At 44.1% G+C, this 27,783-nt stretch overlaps 1 protein-coding gene across 1 annotated transcript in view; it reads left to right on the plus strand.

The window, feature by feature from the left end:
- Positions 1-27,783, plus strand: part of ACSF2 (acyl-CoA synthetase family member 2) — a 652,634-nt gene that overhangs the window by 230,104 nt on the left and 394,747 nt on the right. Inside the window, exon 2 of the mRNA XM_086930824.1 lies at positions 25,288-25,483. Within this exon, the coding sequence (XP_086786950.1) occupies positions 25,288-25,483 (196 nt within the window). The remainder of the gene's footprint in view (positions 1-25,287; positions 25,484-27,783) is intronic.

Raw genomic sequence — 27,783 nt, forward strand, 5'->3', positions numbered from 1 at the left:
ACAATAAAGTTATAAAATTACCAAAAAGTCATCAAATAGACTAAAAGCTTGGAACATACCTAATTCAACCATTCTTTCGAACTGCGTGAATATTAAAATAACAAGGAATAGATATAGTTTAAGTTGAACAAGAAAAATTTCTTTGTGATCCAAAATACACTATTTACGTTTTTTAAATTGTAAATATACAGACTCTATGTCCTATAATGCACTGTTGTGACCCAATGTGAAGAAACAGGAAACGATGTAATGATTTGATAATTACAAAAAACGCTGTTTGTGGTGAACACTCCAACCGTGATCAAGGTATAAGCATACCGAAACGCGTAGGTTGTTCGCCTGTACCTTCATTTGGATTTTGGATTTTTGAACGGAATAATAAATCAACACTGCTGCTGAAAATCGAGTGAGAGTGCGACTTCATTTGGTTCCTGTGGGTGTCACGGGCACGGGAACGGAGAGGAAATATATATATATATATATATATATATATATATATATCATATGTACATTGTCAACGGAATCTGCACCCGTTATCTTGCTCTAGCTGTGCTGTGATGGACGTGGCCGGTTTGTTGCAGAACGTCTGTGATCATTAAAATTCCAGTCACTCCAACTAAAACAACCAGGCAGAGAGCCCAATTGCTTTTCTCCTTATTTATTGCAAAATATCTGTATATGTATGAATATATGTGTGTGTAAATATATATATATATATATATATACAGATAGCTGCGGAGTGAAGGGACACACATAGTCAACGAGTGATAAGAGAGGAAGCTGGTTTAATAGTGGTAATAAGGTTGTAATTGTGGGGCAATAGCCCACAGGAAAGCCCATCGCTTTAGCTGAATTAAGGAATTAACCTCCGGTTCAGTAACCGGATTAAATGAAACCGGACTAAATGAAAAAGCGTCAGTAATAGAAGGATCATTGGGATACGCATTATGTTTTACTGGTGGGTCTGTGGGAGGAGACATCCTTAATCATTGTAAACAAGAAGTTCTTTCGACAGATTTGGTGCATTATCCATATAAGAGAAGGTATAGTATTCGCTCTTTACAGTACAAATGCTTTTTTTTTTCAATTGTTTTTATTAAATTTTGCAAAGTTCAGGTACAAACAATAGGTACGAAGTACCAACCAAGAGCCAGGTAGCATGTCGTTCATAATATACGAAGTTTCATAAAAAAACAGGTCCACATTCAAGGAATGATACAGCTAATAATCAACATGTATAGATCAGGCATTAGTATAAGCACATATGTCACAGGTGGAGCATTAATCATCTCATTGGAGAAATTATAAATTACATGAAACGTCAGGGGCGAACAAAAAGCAAATACATTATTCACATTTGTTTGTTCAATAACACGCCCGACGATAACCACACATTCCCATTTCCCATCGTTCCACTGTATTAATGAAACACAGAATTAAATGCCAGCATCTGGATTGGGCACAGCGGATTCAGCTCTAGCGCGCGCCCAGCTCAGAAATGGCTCCCATATATCTCTTGGTCTTGAAGTCGGGGGCATCAGGTCCCAAAATATTACAAGCTGGCTGTGGCCATATGCCACATCGGGTAACCAGTCTTTAAACCTTGGCACCCTTTTCCTACCCTAGTGAATGGCTACCTGACGCCTTGCGTATAGCGAAAGGAGCGCATGCAGTTTACGCTGTTTGGGCGGAGTATCTCGCACGTAGCCTAGAAGGCCCAGCACTGGGGATGGTGCATCCATCCTGCCAACTATCTGATTTACTGCAGCAAATACCTCCTGCCAAAAAACATTCAATCTCAGGCAGTCCCAGGCTATATGCAGGAAAGTAGCCTGCGCAGAACCACAGCGAAAACACCTATCATCTTCCCTCAGATGCATGCGGCAGAGGCTAATCGGTGTAGTATCTATGCAAACATTTAAAATGAATTAGACGTAGTTGGTAATTCAGGGAGAGTTCGGTCAGCTGCCTACAGCAGAAGTCCCATTGTTCCTCCGTCAATGGAGGGTCAAGTTCACTATTCCACTGATTCAGGGACTTACATGGGCGTCCGTAGAAATTTTTCCAGGGGGGGGCAAAATGTTAACGTCATCACCATCCTCCGACATGATGTGCGCCAGGTGGGGCACACAAAATACTGGGGCGCAGAACTAGGATAGACTCAATTAAATGCCAGGAATCCAGGACATGTGACTGACCCTGCCACGGGCCAACAAACACCACCTGTAGGGAAAACGCTAAACTTTCTGACAAGGTGCTTTATCTCGGTCTGTTAGGTGTGCAGACTTCTGGGTCCTCGATCCAACACCAATCAAGGCTGTCTTCAGCACGATTCTATTTTTTTCAGAATACTTTAAAACAGCCTATAATTAAAGCACCAGATTAAATATACTGTATGCACAGTGTATGTTAGGGATTATTTGCAGCACACATATTTACCAATATTGGCTTCTTGGTGCTAGAATTCATGATAACTTTTATCCAAAGTTAAAGCACAACGTTAAAGTTAGTAATAAATAATGCAGCAATAACACATGCTAGTGATTTGACACTGGGTGCTCCCTTTACTAGAATTCCCCGGGCATTGCTAAATTTTACACACATTCAATTAATTTATACAAAATAAAATGTATAGGTAAATTTTTTAAAAGAAACTTAGAGTCCCTCTATGTGTTGTCAATGTCAAACTGACATTGTGCGCTCGTTTAGGGATACAATAATGGCCAGCTCCCTTATGCGGAAGCCAGGCACCGTAAATGTGTGGCACATGTGGCGCCCGCAGCTGTGCCACATCACAGGTCCAGGGATGCTGAGTCTTACACAGTGGTCGAAGTGGGTGAAAAAAAGTAGGGGAACAGTGGGCGGAGAATCAGAGGGCGGGAATAACCCAAGGATTGGATCTGTAGGTAGAGACAGAGGTGTGGCTAGAATGCGCAGACATCACAATTTTTAGTATTTGTTTGGCAATTCACTGCCCAGTTTAATCAACCAATGGATACACATGATTATTTAAGGTTATAATGAGTTATTGACATTAAAATATATTCACGAAGTGGGATATGCTTCTAATCACAGAATGTACCAATTATGATAAAATGTGGAAACACAAGCACTTTGTCTCTGAGCCATGGAGTTTCTGTCATCAGCACTTCACCCTTTTTCAACAACAGCAGTTCAAACATGAATGTCAAATGTTTTCTCTAAAATTATGCCTCTGCCATATTTGCCTCATAATGCAAGATCTGCTGCATGATCTGACCATTTAAACTAATAAATTGTTTGTAGCTCAAACATATCAAAAGTTAATATAAAATTTGACTTGTGTTGCTGCGGAGTGGATGGCCTATTGCAAAGCTTGACTGGGCACCTTTCTCACTGCTGCATTTGTATGTTACACTGGTACTAATAAGGCAAAATCTTTCCAGAGACTGTTAGCATGTGTACACACATCAAAATAATAAATTATCTGAAAATATACTACATTACGCTACAGCCTTTCTTTTATAGCATAATTTAGTCAACACTACGGCATTATGTTGTCATCCTTTGCTACATAATTAATTCCAGTGGCCCCACAGCAGGCAGCACATGTTAAAAGTGCTTGTGAATGAAGCAGGGAGACTGTGAAGTTTGCAAACTTAGTTTGATGTGTAAAAATCCTGCATTGCCAAGCCCTGGTGAATTGCAGCTACTGCTGCTGAAACAAGGCCAATGGAGGTACCTGTGGGTGAGGCAGACTGGCCTCAAGGGCAGGGCCAGCCATAGCACTGGTGGTGTCCTGTGCATTAATGTTTGTTAGTGCCCCCCAATGACCACCTCTGCCATGGATTCCCTCACTACCACCCTTTAACTGTGTCCCCAAGTCTCCATAACCACTCTCTCTCAGATGCATTTAATTTGATTTACAGCGCTACTCATACCATTGTAGGGTGTCAGAGCACTTTACATCACACACACTACGCAGAGACAATCAATATGTGTTTAAATCACTGAAAATGTTACATAAGACTAAGGACTACAAGGTGTAGAAGTCACATGACAACCATACTAAAAGCCCGTACAGTTTTATAGTGATTGGTCTGGAGAAACACAATACCCGGAATTTAAAACGTAATACCATGGTTGGGGGTTCTCCTTAATAATCAGAATTGATTTCTATCCAAAAGAACTCTTTTTGGGACATTAGGATAATCAAAGACTGGGGGACGGGGGGGAACATAACGCTCGAATTTATACCTTGCAGTTTGTATGCAGCTCTTAGATGACAGTTAATAGCTCACTGTTCTAAGTTAGGATGTTAACTTATAAACTGCAAGTAACAAAAGGATCTCTGACAAAAGCAGTAGCCCACTGACCTATTTACATTATGTGCACTTTGTGATCTGCATGGCGCATGTTCTTTGCAGCCGGTACATTAACCATCTGAGCTACCTTTCCATGAGTCAAAACTTCCACTAGACAAAATTCTGATCTCTCTCTAGGAAGAACATTATCACCAGTGTCATCATGACATTTTTATTGTTGCCGAAAATAGCTGGAAGCCAGGAAGGAGGCAGCAAGCGTTTTTAAAACCATAATATACTTGCAAACATGATGCCTCCACCTAAAGTCAGCACCTGGTGTGGTCACACTGGTTGCACCGCCCTAGAGCTGGCCCTTCTCAAGGGTCCTGTGACCTCAGTGACTGTTGTTCTAGGGTGTGCTGCTTCATAGGCCTGCCCGCAAGACTGGAAGTGAACTTCAGTATGGATAGTGGTGGACAAGCCTTGAAGGTTAACCTACAGTTGTCATGCTAGGGTCCACCTGCTGGTACGTAGACACCAGGACTTCTAAGGTGTTGCGAAGCCTTCTAAGGTCTAGCATGTGATTGTGCTCTCGCAGGAGAGTGGTCTGGTGGGCTGGTTATTAAGGCTGAACCTGGTTCCCAGTTCCAAATTCAGCAGCTCTGACCATAGTGCCACATCCTCTCCCCCACTGAACACCGTACTGCCCCACTGAGAAAAAGTCCCACTGTTTTTAACTACAACCCAATTGTTGTCCGCTATAAACACCTGGATGCGCAATTTAAATTGCGCACTAGACAAGATCAATATGCGGCCCACAAAAAAAAAAGGAACAACATCCTGGAAGAAGCAAGCACTTATAGGGAATGCAAAATTTTGCAAACCATGGGAAATGTAAGCAGGAACAACATGGTTACCTTAATGCTTTTACACTCACTATTCAGAAATCAGTGAGTGCTTTTGCCTGAAAAGTTAAGGACACGACTACAGGGCCTTGAATGGACCCATTTCAATGGCCATTGCTTATATCCTTACAAAACGTAAGCAGTATGGTAAAAAGACCACTGGCCACATGCATCAAGGTATTTAGGAGTCGCAAAAGGTGCGATTCGGTAAAATCGGCCGTTTGCGATTCCTAAATATCTTTTTAGTATGCATCAATCATTTTTGGCAAAATCGCTATTTTTAGCGATTTCCAAAAATGCAATTGCTTCCATGGAATCGCAAATTTGCGATTCCTTAAAAGCAATGCATGATTGTTTAAAATTGCGAATTCGCAATTAGGGGGTGCAAATTACCACGAGGGTGAACCTCGTGGTAATTTGCGAAAAAGAATTAAAATGCTCAAATTAGCATTTTAAACACTGTCATGTTACAAACACACATGTCCTTAGGACATGTGTGTGTGAAACATCCTCTTTAAAATACATTTCAGGGGTGCAGGGGGGGGTCCTTCGGACACCCCCCTGCACCCATGGAATGCATTAACATTTTGCGAATTCTAATTTGCGAATTCGCAATTCCCATTGATTCCTATGGGCCTTTTGGCCCATAGGAATCAATGGGAAATGCGAAATCGCAAATTAGAATTTGCATAATATTTGCAATTCGGTAAAAATTGCGATTTTCACCGAATCGCAAATATTATGCGAAAATATACATGCATCCCATTTTGCGAATTCCAAATTGTGATTCCCTATTTTTCGCAATTTGGAATTTGCAAACGGCCGGGATGATGCTTGTGGCCGCACATCCCTGGACGCAGAGCCGCAGCACACATTTTGTTTTCCAATCCACACATTTTGGTACCTCCAGGATTGGTGCACTAGTTCCAAGTCCAGGGAAAGCAAAGACAAGAAAACAAAAATAGAGCTTCACTGGCAAACTCTGTAAAAGTGGCGCTAATGTGTTTCAGTGTGAATGAAATCAGTTTGGCCAGTTTGCTACCACTCTGTCTTACTTTATTTAGTTATTTAGTTATTTATCTATTTTTCTATATTTGCAGCCTTTTATTCCCAATGCTGCACTTTGGAATTAAAATGTCAGAAGAATACTACATTTCCAGCAAAATCGTCTTTCTTTTTTGGATCCATTTCACAGGGAAGCAAATAAAAAAGGAGAGGAAAGAGAGTGAGAAGCCCGTCTTGAAGTCACGGTCTTGAAGTCACGGTTTTCATGGGCATCCGCAGGGGGGGCAAGGAGGGTCGCTCCAGGGGGGGGCAAGTGCCCCTCCTTGCCCCCCCCCTGCGGACGCCCATGGGGACTTAGGCTGGACAATATGAGCAGTGTTTTGCATACTGGTATATAAGCGCGTGACTAGTTTACGTGAGGACAGTGTTTTCAGGACATTCTCTAGAGCTGGCAATATTGGGGGAACTTTGGGAAAGTCCGCCCAGAGTGCACGACATACAGCACGCAATCTATGATATAGAACCTGTTCTGCAAATGGCACAGCACGGTCTTGCGTTCTGGCCGGGGGAGGCCTAAATTCACCATCTGGATAGAGGTTCGCAAAAGTGTGTAACGGCATATCCTCAATCAGGGCTTTACTCACCCCCCCTTCTATACAAGGCACCATTGGATTACGTGCCAGTGGGATAGAGGGCGCATTCAGCAGCAGGATATCAGCCCTCCTCTGTAGCGCGTGCCACGCCCAGCGCAGGGTACCCGCCGTGTCTACATCCCCCTTTGGATGCTGCGACTTCTGATACAACGCAACTCCGAGTGGCACCGGTGCCACTACATTGGACTCCACCGCCACATGAGGTTGATATGGCGTCTGGTGAACCCAAAAGTGGAGAAACTGAGCCTGCGCACATAGTGCATAGAGCTGCACATCTGGGGCGCCCAGTCCACCTTGTCGCAATGGAAGTGTCAAAAGGTCCCACAACACCCTGGCCTGCCCACCCGCCCACACCAGGGATAACAACTGAGATCGCAAATTTCTGAAGTGCTGTGTGAGGGGGATTGGCACATTTACAAATAGATAGAGGAATTTAGGTAGAATGACCATTTTTGTCAGCGCTACTTTCCCTGCAATAGAGAGGGGCAGTTTAGACCAAATTGCAACCTTACCTTCCAGCCAAGTATAAGCCCTCCCGAAGTTCAAGTTCCAAATGTCTTGGAGATTACGGCTCAGCCACACCCCCAGATACTTGACCTCACTCGCCTCCCATCGCAACGGAAACTCAGATGTCATCTCTTTGGTGCCATCAGTCAATGGGAAAATTACCGACTTTGCTCAGTTAATGGAGATGCCCGCCAGCCCCCCCGAACCTGAGGAATTCTTGAAAGACCGGATTTAGATTGTCTTCAGGGTTTAGGATGTATAGAGTCACATCATCTGCATAAAGGGAAATCAGAAGTCTACGGGTACTGAACCCTATTCCCCTCACGGTGTGGTGTTGTCGTATCCTGGCAGCCAGGGGCTCCATTTTTTTTTTTTTTTGTTAAGACGTTTATTAGCAGCAGTAAGCAGTACACAATGGGGAGCCTACAACCCTTGGGGCAGGCTGCAACACTTCAATTTGTAAAAAGCAATAGAAAAGGAAAAATTTCAAGAAACCAGAAAGTATACATAGCTCTTCTGACAATAACATCGGATCCATTGGCATAGGAAGCGTTATATGTATCATGTACGCTCACAGTTCGTTTCTACATACAAATGACGTCTAGTTTTTCCATTTTTTAACTAAAGAAATGAACTCTGTAAATCAAACAGTTCTTACCCGTTTTTCCAGAAATGTTGTGTATCGTCGGGGTAATGTTCCGGTATCCGCTGTACTGATACGCAGTTATTGTTTGAATATCGGTATTGCCACAAAATGCAGCCAACGAGCCATTTGACAGTGCTTGCACAGTGGCCAGGCAACTCAACTGAGCATGATTTCACAACCATTTTCTTGAATATGCATATTGTAAAAGATACAACAGTCAGATCTGACGTAGCAACGGATCATAGTACTTAGCTTGGTAGTAGTAGTAGTTCCATGTAAAGTCCATATTACAATGAATAATAGAAACAACAGTGGTCGCTTGCCCACAGGAACCATAAACTGCCTCTACTTATCTTTTCCCTGGATTAGTATTGTGAAAGCGCTCATTACATCCTTACAGGAAAAGCAAGGTTTCACGCCTATACTCTTGATGTCATACATATTCAAATCTTACTCCTGAACTCAGTAAAACAGTAAGTATCAGCATATAACAGTTCATAAAGACATAGAAACAGTAGACTAGTTACCCACAAGCGAACAGTGTATATGTGTATATGCACCTCTCTAAATATAGACGGTCTGGGGCGGGAGAAGCAAGTGTATCTGATATTATGCTATCGCAAGGGCCGATCGGAAGGTCCTATGGGGGAATGTGCCTGGGGGAGAGGGTGGGCAGTGCAGAGCGGGGGGGGCTGGTGGGGGCAGCCAGGGGCTCCATGGCAATAGATAAGAGTAATGGTGACAGTGGGCAGCCCTGCCTCGTACCCCGCGAAATTTGGAATGAGTCTGACAATAAACCGTTAACTCTTATTCGGGCGATTGGTTTCGTATATAGTAGCTTAATTCGATTAATAAACAAAGGGCTCAATCCCATACGTGTTAGTATCAAAAATAAGTATGGCCACTCAAGCGTGTCAAATGCTTTGGTCGCGTCTAAAAAGAGGGCGGCGGCTTGAACACTCGGGTGGAGATAGTGTAGCACTGAGAACAACGTACGAAGGTTGTGTGAAGTCGATCGTCCAGGGATAAACCCGGACTGGTCTGGGAGAGCAATCATCGGAAGCAGCGGCTGGAGTCAATTTGCCAGCAATTTGGCATATATCTTTACATCGACATTTATCAAGGATAATGGCCTGTATGAGTCAACCTCCGTTTCCGCCTTGTCTGGTTTCAACAGTGTCATAATCACCGCCTCTCTTATAGACTGTGGAAGGATCTCCGCCTCTAGTGCTTCTTCAAATACTGCAAGCAGTCTGGGAGCTAGTTCTTCAGCATATGCTTTGTAAAAGGCGGTCGTCAAGCCGCCTGGACCCGGGGCGTATTGAGTGGCAAGATCTTTATCACCTGTTTGACATCCTCCACCATGATGGGGAGGTCCATATAGGCTCTATGTGTATTGTTAAACCACACCAGGGCAATAGAATCTAAAAATTCTTGCATGCTTACTGGGTTCGATATCTGGGTGGCCTTGTATAAGGAAGAGTAGAATGTGTAAAATTCGTTGAGAACCTCAGACTGGCCCCTAATAGTGTCCCCACTAGCGCCGTTTATCTCGTGCACAAAGGTAGCATTTTTGGGTTGACGAATCATACCCGCTAGCGTGTGGCCCGGTCTGTCACCTTTTCCGTATCGCCTCGCCTCGGCATATTTGCCCAAGAATTTAACTTCACTTTGTGACTCTTCCTCGAATTCTAAAGTTTCGACTTTAGAAGCCCAGCTGTGGCGGGGTCTGTCTGAGAGTAAATTGTCCTTGTAGCTCCCTTATCCGCACCTCTAATTCTGCTAACGTTCCCCTGATTGCTTTTAGTACACCTTGCCCTCTAATCAAAACTTTAAATGCCACCCATAGCGAGGCGACGGTGTCAACCGATCCAGAATTTAGGGCAAAATATTCTATGACATCAGATCTGATCTCCTCTTTGAAGGCCTCATCTAGTAATGCGTGAGGGGGTAAACTCCAGGTAAAAGTGCACAGGGGAACGATTGGTAAGGACAATTTGAGTAAACAGGGGGTATGATCCGATAATTAGCGTGCCAGATGGACACCTCCAGCGTCCAGGTAGCAACATCCTGTTACACTAACAAAAAGTATAAACGGGACCAGGACGCACACTGATTAGAGATAAAGGTCCCCTCCCTGAGCCCGGGATGACGGACCCTCCAAATATCTAATAAGTCGCCATCAGATATGATGTCTTGTAAGGCTGTAGTAGCTTGAGGGTGCAGGGAACGAGCTGTGCCGTGTCTGTCAGAAGCGTCATTTAGTATAGCATTGAAGTCACCGACCCATATTATTGTGCGACAGCCTTGCGCCCTAATCCTAGACCAGATGACGCGAAAAAAGTTGGAGGAGTCAACATTTGGGCCATACACAGCTGCCAGTATCACAGCTCTGCCACCCAGCTGCCTATTCAAAATCACACATCTCCCCTCAGGATCAACATATGCATTGTTTCCTCGCCAATCTACTCCTTTTCTAATGCGTATTTCCACACCTCGCGCATAGTTGGAATAGATAGCGGAGTGTGTTTCTCCCCATCTGCCGTGGCGTAGCTGCTGCGACGGTTTCACATTGAGGTGCGTCTCCTGCATAAAGCAAATGTCAATGTGATGTCTCGTCAGATAGGCGTGCACCAGCTTAGCCTTCCTACCATCGTTCAGCCCCCTAACGTTCCACGTGAGGACATTCAGTGTGTTAGTGCGTGTTCCCATGAGCAACGCCCACATCCAACTCTCATACCAGACCCAAGCGTACAATAGAGATTCCAGTGTAACATTTCAAAGTGTCCGACAGCTTTATACTGGCATCAAACTAAACAATGAAATTCCAAATTCCACCCTCCACCCACTCCAACCCGTCAATCAGGTTGTGGTATACCTGTCCCAATTCCAACCATATATACTTGCAAACAGAATATAGGGAAACTTCCCAGGAGGGCGAGGTTAAGCCGGCGTACTCCCCTGCTTTCACAGGGTGGCCGGGAGTAATGCAGGTAGGCTAGTCGCAGCATCTGGCAATATTGATAAGTCATCTACAGTTAACGCCCATGGGTTCTCAGGACCCAACCCACCACAGCATGCAGCTATAACGTGTTTGAAACATAAGCAAAAACCACTGTCGATGGACAGAATGCAGAACATTGTCATACATTCACCCCAGTACAGAGATCTGGGCCTAAATCCATCGTTTTTTTGCACTCCACACCACCCCAGTTCAGACATGGCCATATGCAAATCAGTCTGACCCTGTGCCTCATGGGAACAGTCCAGCCCGAACTGCCAACTTATATAAAATCACTCACCAGGACCGCACCAACAAGCTGGGAGGAGGAACAGCTATCATCCACAAAGAGACCATACATTGTACTATCATTACTGATAATACCCCCCCACCCTATGAACATCGGACCTTCAAGCTCACACGGGTGACAAGACAAGCATCAGAGGGACCCTCGCCTACCAACTCCCAGGTCCGAGCTCCAGCTTCTGCAACTCCATCATAGACTTCATTGCGCCCCTAGCCTTAGTCTCCAAGGACTACATCTTTCTCCACTACTTACATTTTCACATCAACGACACCAAAGACAAAAACACCACACAACTCCTCAACAGTATGAGCAGCCGCGATTGACCCAGATCATCCATGACTTTACACACACCGCAGGACACATGCTGGTCCGAATTTTCACCACCAGCAACAGCGTCAAATACAGCCATGTCACCAAACTCACATGGACCAATCATTCCATGATCCACTTCATCATCTCCAGCCCCTGCACCTCCACCCCAAAGTTGACCAACACCCCCCATCGGAGGTGGAGCAAAATCTCAGAGACCAGCTGGGCGCACACCCTCAACACCTCTAACCCTGCTACCGCCACCAAACTCGAACAGGAAGTGAGCAACTTCTTAGCCTGGATCACCAGTTGTACAGACAGCATTGTTGCCATCAAAAGCAACATCCAAAGAAAATCCTCCTAAAAGGCCAGCTGGTACACCCAAGAACTTAGAACAGTGAAACAGGACATCAAACAGCTGTAGAGGAGATAGCGCGCTAACATGGACCCCTTCGACAGGGTAGCCTTGAAGACCTCCCTCAACCTCTATCTTCACCTGCTGAGGGTAACAAAGAAGACAGCCCTCACCACACGTATCAAAACCAGTGCTATCATCACCAAGGAACTTTTCAACATTGTTAAGGAATTCTCCACCATGGCTGCCAGTGAAAACATCATACCCTCACAGGAGCTGTACAACAACCTCGCCCACTTCTTCCACAACAAGAGCGCAACCATATACAGAAACTTCAATTCCCAACCCACACCTATGTATGTCCTTGACAGATACGCCACCACCATAAGCCGCACAAACCACACACTGACCACCTGGAACATCCTCTCCACTAGGGACACCACCTTCACCATGAAATCCATCCACTTGAGAGCTCCAGGAGACCCGTGCCTGCACCACATCCACAACCTCTGAATTAAAAGGATTGGCCATGAACTCACCACCCTACTCAACACCTCTATCACCACCGGAGCATATCCTGACACCTGGAAACACGCCGAAATCAGGCCACTACTCAAAAACCTTCTGCTGACCCCAGATAACTGAAAAACTACCAGTCAATCTCCCTTCTCCCATTCCCAGCGAAGGCACTGGAAAAGATCATCAACAATCCACTCATGACACGCCTGGAGCAAAACCAGCTACTCAACACCTCCCAATCATGCTTCCAATTCAAGCTGCTGACCCACACACCCACATGAGGCTCTACACAACCAATGGCCCACATATTTTAACTACCACCTGAACTTCCACCAACTGTAGAGAAGACTATGCTTCACCCTCCTTTCTCTTGCCCATACTCCCCGCATCTACTGAAGCAGAAGTGGGGCTCTCTTTCTCCCACATCGCAGAAAAGACCCGGAACAGCCTCCCCACGCACCTTCGGACCATCACCGCACTTCCAGAATTCTGAATGGCGCTCTAGACCTGGCTGTTCGAATAAGCTTCTGGGACCTACAAGTGCCTGGATACACTATCCTGTGATTAGCTGCGCTTTATAAATCCTGATTGATTGATTGGCTATTCTACTTTCGCTTTATTCTCTCTTATTCATACTTAATGCATGACTCTCCATTTGTCCAAGTTACTCTACTTTCCCCTGAAGAGCAACAATCTCTTGTTCACTCTCTTGTCCACGTCAGCATTTCCCTGCCAATCTCTGCTTCTCAGTCAAATTCTGTTGTTTTTTAGTATTTTCTTACCCTCTTCTTTCTGACTCGTATCATTATTTTTAACCTTTACTTCCTCTGGTATTCCAACTTTATCTGTCTTAGCTCCCATCCTTCCATACTTTGTCCTTGTCATTATATCCCTGTCATCATACCTTTCCTCCTTCTCTTCCTGTCAACCTGCCTTTTCCCCTTTCCTTCCTCTGAGTCCTCCTCATCTCTTTTCTCTGGTACAGATCATATATACTTAGCTTCATGGGGTGACCCTCTTTGAATGGCAATACTACTTTTTGCAGCGATTGTTTTTCTCGCTGCAAAAAGCCAATCTGCATATGGGCACCTGAAAAACATAATTGTGAAACCTCCTAGTGACAAACCAAAGGCCAGCCTTTTCACTATACACACCTCATTCCAACTGTCCGGACAGTAGAGGGTTAAACCGCACTGCTGACATCTTGTGTGATCTCCAGGCCACATGTTGGAATTCTGGCAAGGTCAAATCATCCTTCTGAAGTTGATAACATTAAAACCTGTTATTTACACTACTTGGAAAAGACGGAAGTGGAGCATGGTGCCATAAAACAACAGTTTATTAACCTGCACAGTTAAACAAAAAAAATGTATATATAGAACATACCCATTGTTATAACACTGCGTGCTCATTATTAAGATTGACTGTGAAATAAAACTATTCCTTTCGTTCAGTGTCTAGGTTTGAAGGGAGAGCTCACTTAGTTGTGTGCCAAGAATACATCCCGGTTTCTCCTTTGAATTCTGGTAATTAGAACTTTGCATGTGAAGCCAAATGCACTCCTAACATAAGACAACTTGAGAGCCATGCAATGTATTAAATGCATAACATGGGGGTAAAGCTAACCAGCTTTGTCAAAGCCAATATCTTTCGCCTATGCGAGAGCTAATGGCTTTGCCAATGTCTCTTAGTTATGTTGTACAGCAGCGTGGAATTGAGTGGCATGGCATAGAGTGGTAGGGAGTGGCATAGAGTGGCTTGGAGTGGGGTGGAGTGGCATAGGGTAGAGTGGAGTGACATAGCATGGAGTGGACTGACCCTGAGTGCCCGGGAGTAAAGTAGAGTACAGTTGTGTTCAGTGGACTGGCATAGAGTAGAGTAGTGGGGAAAATGAGACTGGCGTAGAAGGGGAGAGGAGTGGCATGGGGTAGCGTAGAGTGGACTGATGTAGAGTGGTGCAAAGTAGAGTGCAGTGACATAGAATGCAGAGGTGTACAGTAGAGTGGCATAGAGTGCACTGGGTAGAGTGCAGTGAAGTAGAGTGGTGTAGAGTGGTATAGACTGCAGTGGCATTGAGGAGAGTGGTGCAAAGTATTGTAGAGTGGCATAGAGTGCAGTGGTGTAGAGTAGAGTTTAGTGGTGCAGCGTTCAATGTTGTAAAGTAGAGTGGCCTAGAGTGTAGTGGCTTAGAGTGTAGTAGCATAGAGTAGAATGCAGTTGCGCGAGTAGAGTACAGTGGCTTAAAGTGCAGTGGCATAGAGCAGAGTGGTGCAGTGAAGTAGAGTGGTGTAAAGTGGGATGCATGACGTTACAACGCGAGTGAGCACAACTCTTGCCATTACATCCCTGTCGTTACAAGGACTGCATTGTTACCACACTATGCCATTACAACCCAAGCCTTTACATCGACTTGAGCTAGATGGCGTGCTAACATTAGAAAAGTTTAATTTACTGTTCCAACTCCAGTCCACTTAACAGTAGGGAAGGTGTTGGGATAGTAAACTACACTATATGTAATGTTAGCATGCCATCTAGCGCAAGTCGATATAAAGACTTGCCTTGTAATTGCATAGCGTGGTTACATCGCGTTCGTTGTAACGACCGTGATGTAGCAGCATTGCAGTGCACTGACCGCGATGTTAAGGATGTTTCCCCTAAAGTGCAGTGGCATAGAGGGCAGTTTTGTAGAGTGGTGCAGAGAAGTGCAGACTAGTGCATAGGGCAGTGGTGCAGTGTGTGGTGGCATAGAGTGGTACAGAGTAGAGTGCAGTGACATAGAGTGCAGTTGTGTAGAGTAGAATGGCGTAGAGTAAAGTGGTGCAGAGTAGAGTATTGTAAAGTGCAGTGGCATGAAGTGGAGTGAAGCAGAGTAGAGTGGTGTAGAGTGCAGTGGCCTAGAGTACAGTGGTGCTGAGTAGAGTGCATTTGCATAAAGTAAAGTGGTGTGAAGTGCAGTTGAGTTGTGTGGTGCAGAGTGCAGTGACATAGAATGCAGTGGTGTAGAAAGATTCATAGAGGAGCAGAGTTGGGTAGAGCTCAGTGGAGGGTCTGGAGTAGAGTGCAGTAGTGTAGAATAGAATGGTGCAGAGTAGAGTTCAGTGGCGTAAAGTACAGGGTAGGGGTGGGAGGGAAAAGAAGCCACATGAAAGGAGGATGGATAGGAGGGAATAGAAGCTAGATAGACAGGGATATTAGAGACGTACTAAAAACACAAGCACTCACATGGAGTGCATGAACACAGAAGAAGTATTTTCTAAAACGGGAGCAGTGAATGGTCCATGCTCCAGTGGAGGGCCAATCAAAAGTAGAGAACATGACGCTTGCATGCAGGTACAAACGGGTACGAAGCAAATGAAAGTGACGCTAAGGCTAACAAATGGGAAGCTATGGGCGGTCTGTAAGCCCGCTCTACGTAAATATGTCTCTCAGAGACAGTTTATGCTCTGTCTAGGCGAAACCTAAAAAGGATAGTATGGCAGCCATGTGATAGGAACCACTGGCAATTGTTTGTTTTTAAAAGCCACATCCACTCAGATTATGTGAAATTCGTCTGAAGTTGTAAAACTTTACAATGGTTCACCCGTGCAAGATCTAAATAACAACTGTGCACTGTCACGAACTATGAAGGTGTTTAAATAAATAAATAAAAAATAATTGCACTGTTGGAAAGGAAACTGCTCTCACAGTTAAAAGCTTTGAGTTTATGGTTTTGTTAGCATGTTAGAATGTCAATAGGACAAGGTACAAGATCCCTTCCACGGTTCCATAGCCCAAAACAACAAAGAACAGCACTACCGATTAAGTGTATCGACAGAGGACAGATTTCGCCTTAGAGCCTTCTGTACCAGGCTCCAAGTGGCCCAAAATGGGGCTTCAGGCTCGCTTGCGCCTTTCACCAAAGAGATCCTGCTGGTCAACTTTTAAAACTGCATGTCTGACCTTCAGATTCTTCTGCGACCTGCGCTCTGTTCCTCTTATAAATTTACAATTTCTTACAATTACAATTTCTTACAAATCCCTTACAATTTCTCTCAGACACTCTAAAGACCAATGTTTGCATCAAAGAGCAAGCACAGCATCCCCGTGCCAGCAGCCTCGATCTGGAACCGCTTCCAGGCCCAGGGCCTTTCATAAATCTCAGCTTACTTAAAATGGCAGCCATAGTTCAACCAGGCATTGACCGCTTTTAGATACAAATGCGCTATTTATGTGTGTGTGACTTTAACAGTTAGACAGCATGGTGCAGGATCCAAAAATCTCACTGTACATAGTTCCCAAACCCGCCCACACATACAGTGTGACAATTGCAGCAAGAGACTTCCATTTTAGAACTGATGTACGTTTGTGGAATTTTATAGCGCAAACCAAGCCAAAACGTAACGGAGCGCTGTACAAGCGCACAAGCTGCTGGTAAGTTTAGTGCTACCTTCAAAGGAGTCAATTATCTTAAGCTTGACACATTTGAGCAGTTGAGAGGTGCAACAATTTGCTGGACCCAACATAAGAGGTTAGTATATGTAACCGAAGCACGTGAAAATACGATTTAACAACCATAAATCGACTGGCATAAAATTATGATCAAACCTATTCCAGCCTAACTTCCAAATTAATTAATTAATTAATTAATACTGGAACCAGGTACCTTTTTGGATAACAAAAGCTAAATGGCAAAATATCCTAGCAAGAGTTGTTACACCTTGGGTCTCCGTAGTGCACTGGTTCACCGTCAGTAGGGTGGGAAAGGATTGCATACCATAAGAAGTTTGTGCAGCAGCAACTGTTGGGTAGCTGGATGTTTCTAAGGCCATCAAGAACTGGTCATGTAGGCTGGATTGGGAGATGGCAGCTAGACTGCTCATTGGACCTTTTTTGAGAGGGTGCTTAACATTTGCCTCATTGTAGGCTGTGACAGAGCTTTCCAGACGCACTCTAGAAATGTGGCACCAAACAGAGTGAGACTTTCACCTCCCAAACAAAGCCCAGAAGTAAGGTCTGTCTACATCACAAGCCATCTTGGAAGCCCAGCGGACCCGTCGGTGTCATGCTTCATCATCGGGTTCATCCCGACTCCTAAAGGTCAGTGTGGGCTCACTGGTGAAATGATATTTGAGGGCCCCCCCCCCTGCAAGTTACGGTCAGGGACCCCCTCTGGACTAAATCTGGAGCTATCCGGCCAGAGTTCTGTACTGAGAGGGCCCCTTGGAGCTCGGGGCCCCCCGCACCGCGGGTTATGCAGGGGCCTGTGTTATTCCACTGGGTGGGCTCAACCATCTTCCAGGGAGCTCTTAAAAAAAGTACGAGGTGTCATAACTATAGACTCAAATCCCTCGATGTTGGACATCAAAATGTCATAGGACGATTCTATCCTAATCACCCCTTGCTAGTTTTAGTTTTAATATCCCTGACCACGTCACGATCAAGTGATTTTTAAACTATAGTTATGTCCCCTTGTACTTTTCTTTAAAGAGCTCCTTGAAAGATGGTTGAGCCCACCCTAAGCTTTAGGCGTTTGGGTGAACCCGATGATGAAGCATGACATTGGTGTGAAAGGGTTAGTTAAAGAAAAATAATTCTTTCCTTTCCTGTGCCTAGTGGCGCAGAGTCTAGTTAGGCTGAGCACCACGCTACACTGCCCTTGTTATAATCCTTAAATTTGTACTGTCCTCATACAAGGCCTTGCTGTAGGCTGAGATGGACTGCTTTCTTCTGAGGCATGGTCCATACATATAGTACTAGACAGAAAGGGACCTACTCGTCTAAGACAACCCCAGCAATGCAATCGATCCTTCATAAAGATCACCTGGTGAAGCCCAGAGAGTCCCTCAATGAGCTCCCTCATGCACCATAACCATTACAGTCCTGTTCCTCTAGCCAATCCCTGAATGGAAGGCATGCACTAACCAGTGGATTTTACTTTACCCCAAAGAACCTATCCCCGTTTGAAGTGTCACTGTGACATCACACTCGTCGTCTGACCTAGGGAACCAGTGATGACCTATCACCTGTGCTCTTTTCTTGACCATTGAAGTTTCACTGTCATGACGCATAGCAGAGGCCTCTCCCCCTCTGAACATAGCCTAGAGCAATGCTCTAAATCAATTGAACAGTCTGCTCAGAAGCCTTCCCTGGGGGCTACTTTTCTGCAAACAGCACTCACCCAAATCTCTACCCCGGTTACTCCTGTTCATGGCCAGCCAAAGAGCAGGAGTTGGAGTTTGTTAAACCTAACCCATGGCCTGGCAGTGGGTGCCAAGGATAGAACATCTCTGCAGGTACAGCCCTCTTCCTAGGGTTTATTCAGTTAAATTTTGAGTCCTATTACTCTGTTAACGAAACCTTTGCGCAGGAACATTTTGTGAAATGCACAACTAAAATAATGGCATTCGTTTGAAAGGTGGATTAAACTACTATTGACGGTAGCTGTTGGGATAGCCCTCCTGAAGATGGTGCTTTTACTGAGATTCATATATATGTTGCAAAATGTCCCCATTTCCTTCACTAGATCTTTGTTTGACCAACTCAAGACATTGATGATTAAATTGGCACCGGGGGAACGCAATCCCAGTACTGCATGGAACAAATTACAGCTTACCTATGACAAAGGGGATTTAGCAGCCACAAAATTTGGCATATATTATTCGTTTGCACGTGAGCATTTCGTGCATTATTGGTCACATACTGGAAAGCAGGCACCTTATCAGAATATGGAACCTGGGTTGGCTGGTCACTTGCCCAGTGTCCCTTATTTTATTCCTAACACTCTGCAGGCCCTCTAAGCAAATACATACAGTACTAAGTACAATGTGGACATGGTCTAGGCTCGACACATCGATTGGGATTGAGGAACTATACTCTCCCTCAGTTCAGTTCCTTTGATTGGCAATCTTGGGATCTAAATAACTAGTGAACGGTGGTAAGACAAGAACAGAACAAACAACTGAGCACACTCGATGACCTCTTTATTAACTAGAAATTAAGAATCGGCAACATCTGAGGCCAACATAGAATCTGCCAAAACAACATCCATGGTAGTACTGAATGTGTCTGAAAAACTATTATCCCCCATAGAGCCACAAGCAATATTTGCACTTGAATTAGAACATGTTGAAGTTGCCGATATTGAGAGCCATGACACCCAACAAGAGGAAGAATGAAGACCCTTCACCCCCCTCATCTAACAGCTGATGATGAAAGAGTGTCCCCTCAGAGGACAGTATTCAATCCTTGTGTACCAATCCTGATATACTAAAAATATTGGAAGACATGAGTTCCTCATTGGAGTCAGGCCAGCAGGGCAGGCCCTCCTTGTAAAATACTCAGAAACAGTACAGATAATATCAGTTCTCCCGGTCATTAAGGGCATAAAGTAACAACAGCTCAAGTTCATGATGGAGTCCACCCTGCTGACTCACGTCAACAAGAGAAAAACGTCAGACTAGATTCAATACACATGCACTCAGTAGGCTGACTGTGTGCATTCTGACTGTCAGCCGGCGGAATGCGAAAGGGCAAAGGGCTGTCGGAGATGCCTTGTTAACCTTGGTAAAATGTTGGAGCATCAGGCAATGACAATGTCCCAGATGGCTCGATTTGCTACAAGAGACAGCACAACATCTTCTTCACTTCCTTCTACATTCTCTCCATCCCTAGACGCACAAGCGTCCCCATAAAGAGCTAAAAGAAGATCTGCTAGAGCTGCTTCTTTGGCATCATAAGTTTAAGACATAAGAAATGACAAAACAGTTATTGTTTACAATTTGGCATCTGCCTTTAAATTTTATTTCAATAAACATTAAAAGATCCCATCTTTCTGTATGTCTCTTTTCTTACAAATGGTTGTGATTGTGACATATTTGAAGGTTTGAAAAATAAGTTGTAATGATAGCGTTTCTTATGGCACTGACCTTCACGTCCCTTTGCAGCCTTTGGTTTGCTGCATCATTACTGTCATCAGCATTCTCCTCTTCATCTTCAGGCATGGGCACACATTGTGTGATCCCAGTGTTGTGCGGCATAGAACAGACTACAGTGAAATGACACACTTTGTCAGACTAGTATTCCAAGGCACCACCATCACTTCAATAGAAAAAGCGGGATCTGACCTTAAGAAGTCCAAATTCCCGTTCTCTGGAGTTTCTAGTGTGAACATGTGCTCTATTGTGTGTGTGCTCCTGTGCAATCCCTGAGTTACGCAGTGGAGTCATGAGCCTTGGCTTCAAGGCATAGCCAGCATCACATGTATACTGCAATACCCGCAATGCATTTTTTACAAATTTGTAACATCATAATAAATGAAAGATCTTAAACAGTTTCAAGGGTGTATTCATACTTACCAAGTAGCCATGATCTTCATGGTGTGCTGGTTCTTCTGATTTCTGTACCCTTGCTCATGACACCGGAGACCACTAACGAAACACGAGAGCCGTCTATGGCACCTGTCATGTTAGGAATAGGGCTAAGCGTGCCATTTGACATTGATGGAATTAGTTGTTTGACTGTCTGTTGGAAAACCAATGTGTTGATTTGTAATCTTGATCAAAACATCAATGACTTGTTTGAAAATTTTACAAAAGGTTGGTTGTGCCATACATACCATGATCAATACACAATCCAGTGTGTGCTGAGTAGACCCAGTAGCTAAAAATGATGGCACAGCAGAATTTTCAGGAAGGGTGTTATGGCAGTGTGCATGCCTACAGTAGGCTGTAACATGACACCTAGTGATGTTAGGATGTCTTGGTTAATACACATGTCCAACTTATTTGTTTTTAATATTTCTTTTTCAGTTAATATTAGTGGATTCAACCTGATTCTCTGGATGTTTAGGTTTCACTGGCGTCTAGTGGCCATCATTGCCCATGCGCTGTTCAGGCTGTTTATTTGCACCTTCTTGTACGGCTTGCTGTAGTAGCTAGCAGGTTTTGACATATTCGAATGAAGTGCCCAAATACAGCTTTTAACAATGAGTGAATTATAGCACCTGAAAGGCCATGTTCAGCAGAGAGCCTTTATAATTGTAGGTGTCTCCTTGCAGGTGAATTGTTTACTGCTTTCTATTTACAAAACGTACGTTTATTTATTTATATTTTATTACACACCTACAACCCCATGCAAACACTTTTATTTTTGGTTGATAAAATCACTACACATATTTACCACCTACTTTATGCAGGTGGGAATTTTCAGTGTACAAGAAAAAGGGGTTGGGTGGTGCACAACTCTAGTTAATTGAACTTTTGAAAGTTTTTCGCAAGGTTCTGGGTGCTCTCAAGGGTGGTGTTTTCCGTCCAAACACCAATTGTCATAGAATAAGTAGTGTACGCAGGAACTGCAGGTACATCCCCTAATGAGGCACTCCTCGTGTGATCAATGACATGATTCACAAAGTCAATGAAGTTATGTAGGTTTATTCAATATTATTCATCAAATGTTTTTAAACTGATATTAACGTCATATCAATTGAAGCAACGTTATTCCATTGGATTGACATATGAACTTTCTCCAATGCATTTCGGGCGGGAATGCCCTTTGTCACGGAGTGCTGTGGAGGAAGAAACAGAAAAGTGGGTGAGGGATAAGTAGAAGATCAGCGTAAAGCTGGGGAGTTACTAGTGTCTATGGGTGGGGAAATGCAAGTTAGAAACGGCTAGTCTAAATGGTGCACGGAAAATATCGTGAAGGGAGGGTACGTGAGGGAGATTTACCGCGTGAGGCTAAAAGGCAAAGAACAAAAATGCTAGGGCGTGCCTAGCAGTCAAAGTGGTTAGAACTTACTTCATGTCAAGGCGTAGCGAGTTCCGCTCTGCAGCGGCTGTGAGGTCGGTGTCGGGCGTGGGTGTGAGAGGAAGCTATAAATGGCTAGGAGTGAACTGCGATGAGGGACGGGAGGAGTGATGGAAATTGACGATGGACTAAGGGTCAGGAAGTGGAGCGGCCATGTTGGAACGGTGTGAGAAGGCGAGGGGTACATGCAGGATGAGTGAAAAAAGCAGTTCGGAGCAATGCAAGCAGATAAACAAACATGTACATTACAGATAACAACTATATTCAATGCGATCATTAAGACCGTATGGTTTTAAAGTCTGTAATCGGTAAATCCATTCTAGTTCTCTCTTTAACAGTAGTTTATGATTATCGATTCCTTCTCTTTTGGTGAGAGTTTCCAAAACAGTGAATTTAAGTTGTGCGATGGTATGGCGTGATTCAGCAAAGTGCATGGCAATGTGCGATTTCTCAAGTTTCAGGCGTATGTTGGATTTGTGTTCGTTTAAACGTGTTTTTATCTTACGTTTATGCCCCCTTGTCATACTGAAACACTGGCCCATCTTACAGATCGAACCCGACTTTCGGGGCATTTTTGAAAAACCTCCCCTAATTGCTCATACTAGAAGCAAGAACATTAAAGAGATTCTTTCTAAACCAACCCCTGCAACCCAACACCATCGAGGAACTCAACCTTGCCTAAATTGCAACCACTGCAAAAGTGTTATCAAGGGTAACACTATCCAACACCCAATGAAAGGTCATGCTATTAAACTACAAGTTGATGCTACATGCGACTCCATGAACTTAATCTACGCCTTAAAATGTCCCTGTGGGAAGTTGTATGTTGGCAAAACAGAACGTAAAATAAAAACACGTTTAAACGAACACAAATCCAACATACGCCTAAAACTTGAGAAATCGCACATTGCCATGCACTTTGCTGAATCACGCCATACCATCGCACAGCTTAAATTCATTGTTTTGGAAACTCTCACCAAAAGAGAAGGAATCGATAATCATAAACTACTGTTAAAGAGAGAACTAGAATGGATTTACCGATTACAGACTTTAAAACCATACGGTCTTAATGATCGCATTGAATATAGTTGTTATCTGTAATGTACATGTTTGTTTATCTGCTTGCATTGCTCCGAACTGCTTTTTTCACTCATCCTGCATGCACCCCTCGCCTTCTCACACCGTTCCAACATGGCCGCTCCACTTCCTGACCCTTAGTCCATCGTCAATTTCCATCACTCCTCCCGTCCCTCATCGCAGTTCACTCCTAGCCATTTATAGCTTCCTCTCACACCCACGCCCGACACCGACCTCACAGCCGCTGCAGAGCGGAACTCGCTACGCCTTGACATGAAGTAAGTTCTAACCACTTTGACTGCTAGGCACGCCCTAGCATTTTTGTTCTTTGCCTTTTAGCCTCACGCGGTAAATCTCCCTCACGTACCCTCCCTTCACGATATTTTCCGTGCACCATTTAGACTAGCCGTTTCTAACTTGCATTTCCCCACCCATAGACACTAGTAACTCCCCAGCTTTACGCTGATCTTCTACTTATCCCTCACCCACTTTTCTGTTTCTTCCTCCACAGCACTCCGTGACAAAGGGCATTCCCGCCCGAAATGCATTGGAGAAAGTTCATATGTCAATCCAATGGAATAACGTTGCTTCAATTGATATGACGTTAATATCAGTTTAAAAACATTTGATTAATAATATTGAATAAACCTACATAACTTCATTGACTTTGTGAATCATGTCATTGATCACACGAGGAGTGTCTCATTAGGGGATGTACCTGCAGTTCCTGCGTACACTACTTATTCTAATTTTCAGTGTACTTCACATTCAGACTCACATTTTGACCTCAAAATCTCTTTTTTTAATTACTGCATGCGGTACTCAACACATGTGGTAATTAACACCTGTCACTATTTACCACCTGTTTATAAAAAAAAAATGCATGCTGTAAATAACACCTATTATTTTCCTCATGCGCTAAATAACGTTTCAGAAATACTTGTAACTAAATGGATGTATCTGAGGGAATCAGTAAAATGAGATTCATGCGGGAACCATTTGCCACATGACTCCTAATCAGGGCCATGGTGTGTTCCATCGTTGGCTGTCCATGTCCTCTTCTACATCTACTCCTCAGGCTGCTTCTAGACATTGCTCTTCCTTTGTCATGTACTACCCTTTGATTCCCTCTCTTTCCACGGGTCTTCCTGCCCTGTCTTTTTCTCTCCCCTTGATATTCTTGACCCTTTCCAGTAGCCCATTTTATCAGAGCCCCACCTCTTCCTTGACTTTTCGCATCACTTCCACTATTGTGTTGTTCTCCTTTCAATTTCCACTATTTTTTTCGCTCAACCCTGTTTTAAGCTATCTTCTCTCTCCTACCCCCTTTCCATGTCTCTTCTGTCACATTCCCTCTGGCCCTTTCTTAACTTCTCTTCCTCCTGTCTCTTTTTCTTTTCTCTCTTTTTACCTCCCTTTCTCTTTCTTTGATCTTTGGGTCTTTCTCACCCTATCTCCTTATATCTTATCCTCTTCCACCCCTCTCCCTGATTCCCTCTCTTCTACTCCCTCCCTCTTTCTTCCTCTCCTCTTGCTTCTGTCTTTCTAATCTCACCGCCTCTTACTTTTCACTCTTATGTTTCCCCCATTTCTTCTTTAGCCGCTGCCATTTCCGCTTTAGCCACTGCCACTCCTGCTCCTCGCCTCTTTGCTACCTTTCTCCAGTCATCTTCCTATGGTAAGATGACTCAGTGACTTAAGGGTTTGCTGCTGACATCTAGTGTGATTTGTAGGACAAGAGATGATATCCCAGCAGGGCTAACCATATTTTAATCTTTCTGAATGTTTACGTTTAGTAGCAGTACATTGGCTCACCATGGCACGTTACTTCCCTGCCTAGGAGCAGAGGAGACTGCTATTTTAAGTCTATTCCAAAACAGGTTTATTATTACTGTGTTCATTATTGATCTCTTCGTGTCTCTCATCCCATTCCTCAGTGTTCAGACTGCAGAACAAATCCCAACCAGACCCGTGACTGCCACCAGCTATGTCCATGGTCTCTCCGATGTGCCGCTCATGCCCAAGACCGTCCACCAATGTCTCCAGGACACAACAAGCCGGTGGCCCGACCGGGACGCAGTTGTATTCCCAAAAACAGGAATCCGCAAAACATTTGCTCAGTTCACGCAGGAGGTAAGTGAGTGGACCCCGCCACTGTTTGCTCTGTTCTTCTATCTATGAACAGTTTGCAGTGCTTGCTGTAAATCCTCCGTAAGCCAGTATTTGCAGCTCACTCCATGTATGCAGAGTTCAGTATTTGCTGCTTGTCTCTCCTTAAGTAGTGTCAGTCACATGCTTGAAGAGTGTCCTACTCAGTGAGAGGTGTCTAGTGCTTGATGATGCTCGCTGTCTGTCGGCCATGTCTAGGGCTTTTTGCTCCTCCTTCTTGAGCAGTGATTTATGCTAGCCACTTGTTGCTGTCTTTGAGTAGTACTTGGCATCATGTTCTATTAGCGGTGCCCAGTACTTGCATCGCAACCCTCTGTGACAGCACCCAGGGCTAGCCGTAAGTCTCTTCTGAGCTGGCTGTGCTAAATTCTCTTGCTGAGATGTGTCCATTGCTAGTTCTCTTTGTAATGGGAGGCCATGTCTTTCAAACCCGCTTTATTTATTTATTTATTTATTTATTGCTATTTTTAAAGCGCGCAAATACCCATACGGGTGTCTCGGCGCTAGTGATCAGAGAACTCCTTGCTCTTTGAGGGTAGGTATCCAAAGATATCATCTCTTGATCTCTCTTTTCCATATACCACCCAATTTTTTCTTCCCCCCCCCCCCTTCTCTGAAATTCGTAAATTTATGCAGGTATTATTCGCTTTTAGCTGATGCGTCACTTCAGTTTGTGGTACAATGTAGAATCCTAAGCCAGATTGACTACTGTAATGCCCTCTTACTGGGACTCCCGGACCACCTGCTGAAAAGACTTTATAGAATGCAGGTACTGGCAGCTAAATGAGCTCTGAATAAATCAAGGTTGGACTCCACAAAAAGATACATTAAAAAGAACTACACTGGCTACCGGTGAAAGAAAGAGTCGTCTTTAAAGCAATGTGCATAGTCCATAAGGCCAGGAATGGCTCTGGACCGAGACTCCTACAGAATACATTTTCCTACTATCAACCGGCAAGGAGGCTGAGGTCATCCTCAGCCAACGTAATACATGAACCCAGGTTAAAAAAAAAAAACAGGGTAGGAGGGGGAGCTTTTCAAATCCAGGCAGCACAAGCCAGGAATAGGCTGCCCCTCTCCCTTAGAAGAAACAGAAATTTACTCAGTTTCGGGAAGGATCAAAAAACTTGGCTCTACCCTAAATAAACTAAGGATGGAGTCGGTACCGGTTACACCAGTCTACCCCAGATGAATCTTTGATGCCGCCAAGATGCCTGCCGGGTGAACATTCACGCTTAGTAAATTAACAATAATTGTTTTCTTACTCGTTGTGATAAACTGCAGGTGACTAATTGGTATTTTACTTTAATTACTGACTAAATCTGCAGCTTTACAACATTTCAGCCAACAAAAACGACTTTTTCCAGAAAGCTTGTGCGACAGGGAGGTGATCCAAGCAAAGTGAAAGGCACGTGATCTAATGAGGAATCCTTATAGGAAGGGAGCCGCTGCGCAACTGACGAGCTAGGATCACTCAACATTCTGCAAGAATGTTCTCGGGCAGAATTTATCACAGGCGAATCTTTAGAGCAAGATGCTCCAGCTTGGAAACACACGTGACTCCAAGTGTGAATCCAAACATAACCATTCCTGGACCATGACTTTACCTTTGAGTATGCCCTCTTTTTTTGCTGCTCTGAGATGATTGCCATTTCAACTTATCTTGACTTAAGACCTGATTTAGATCTCACAGGATGGGTTACTCCGTCACATAGGTGATGGAAAACCTGTCCGCTGAAATTTAAATCCTATAGGATATAATGGGATTTATATTTCAGCAGACGGGTTATCCGTCACCGTTGTGATGGGGTAGCCCAGCCGCCGAGATCTAAATCAGGCCCCAAGTTTGTTCATGTTATTTGTTTTTTCTAAAATAGCTTTGGTATTGTACAATTGGATTCAGTTAGTGAACAGGGGACATCGACAGCCACATACTTTGCCCTAAGAGAACTTGAAGACATCTTGATCTCAGATGACATCTGTCACCATAGATCATCTGATTGGGTTCTGTTGCCCAAGGTGACTATGTATGTGCAGGCATGCCTGCACGAGCCCCTCAACAAGCTTCAGTAAAAAGTAAAACTTTCCGTACTCAAGAATGATCAGAAGATGATCAGGACAATAGGAGGGTGTTGAATGGGCTTTGAAAAGAAGGCTAAGGTAAGCTTTCAATTGGCATCCTCACTAAAAGTTTTGATATGGTTAAAACAACAAAAGAGGAGGTATCCACTCAGCGATGTTGTGTGGTTGTGCATTGAGGGCCC

The sequence above is a fragment of the Lissotriton vulgaris genome, chromosome 7 (genome assembly GCF_964263255.1).
Source record: "Lissotriton vulgaris chromosome 7, aLisVul1.2, whole genome shotgun sequence".
Taxonomy (NCBI): domain Eukaryota; kingdom Metazoa; phylum Chordata; class Amphibia; order Caudata; family Salamandridae; genus Lissotriton; species Lissotriton vulgaris.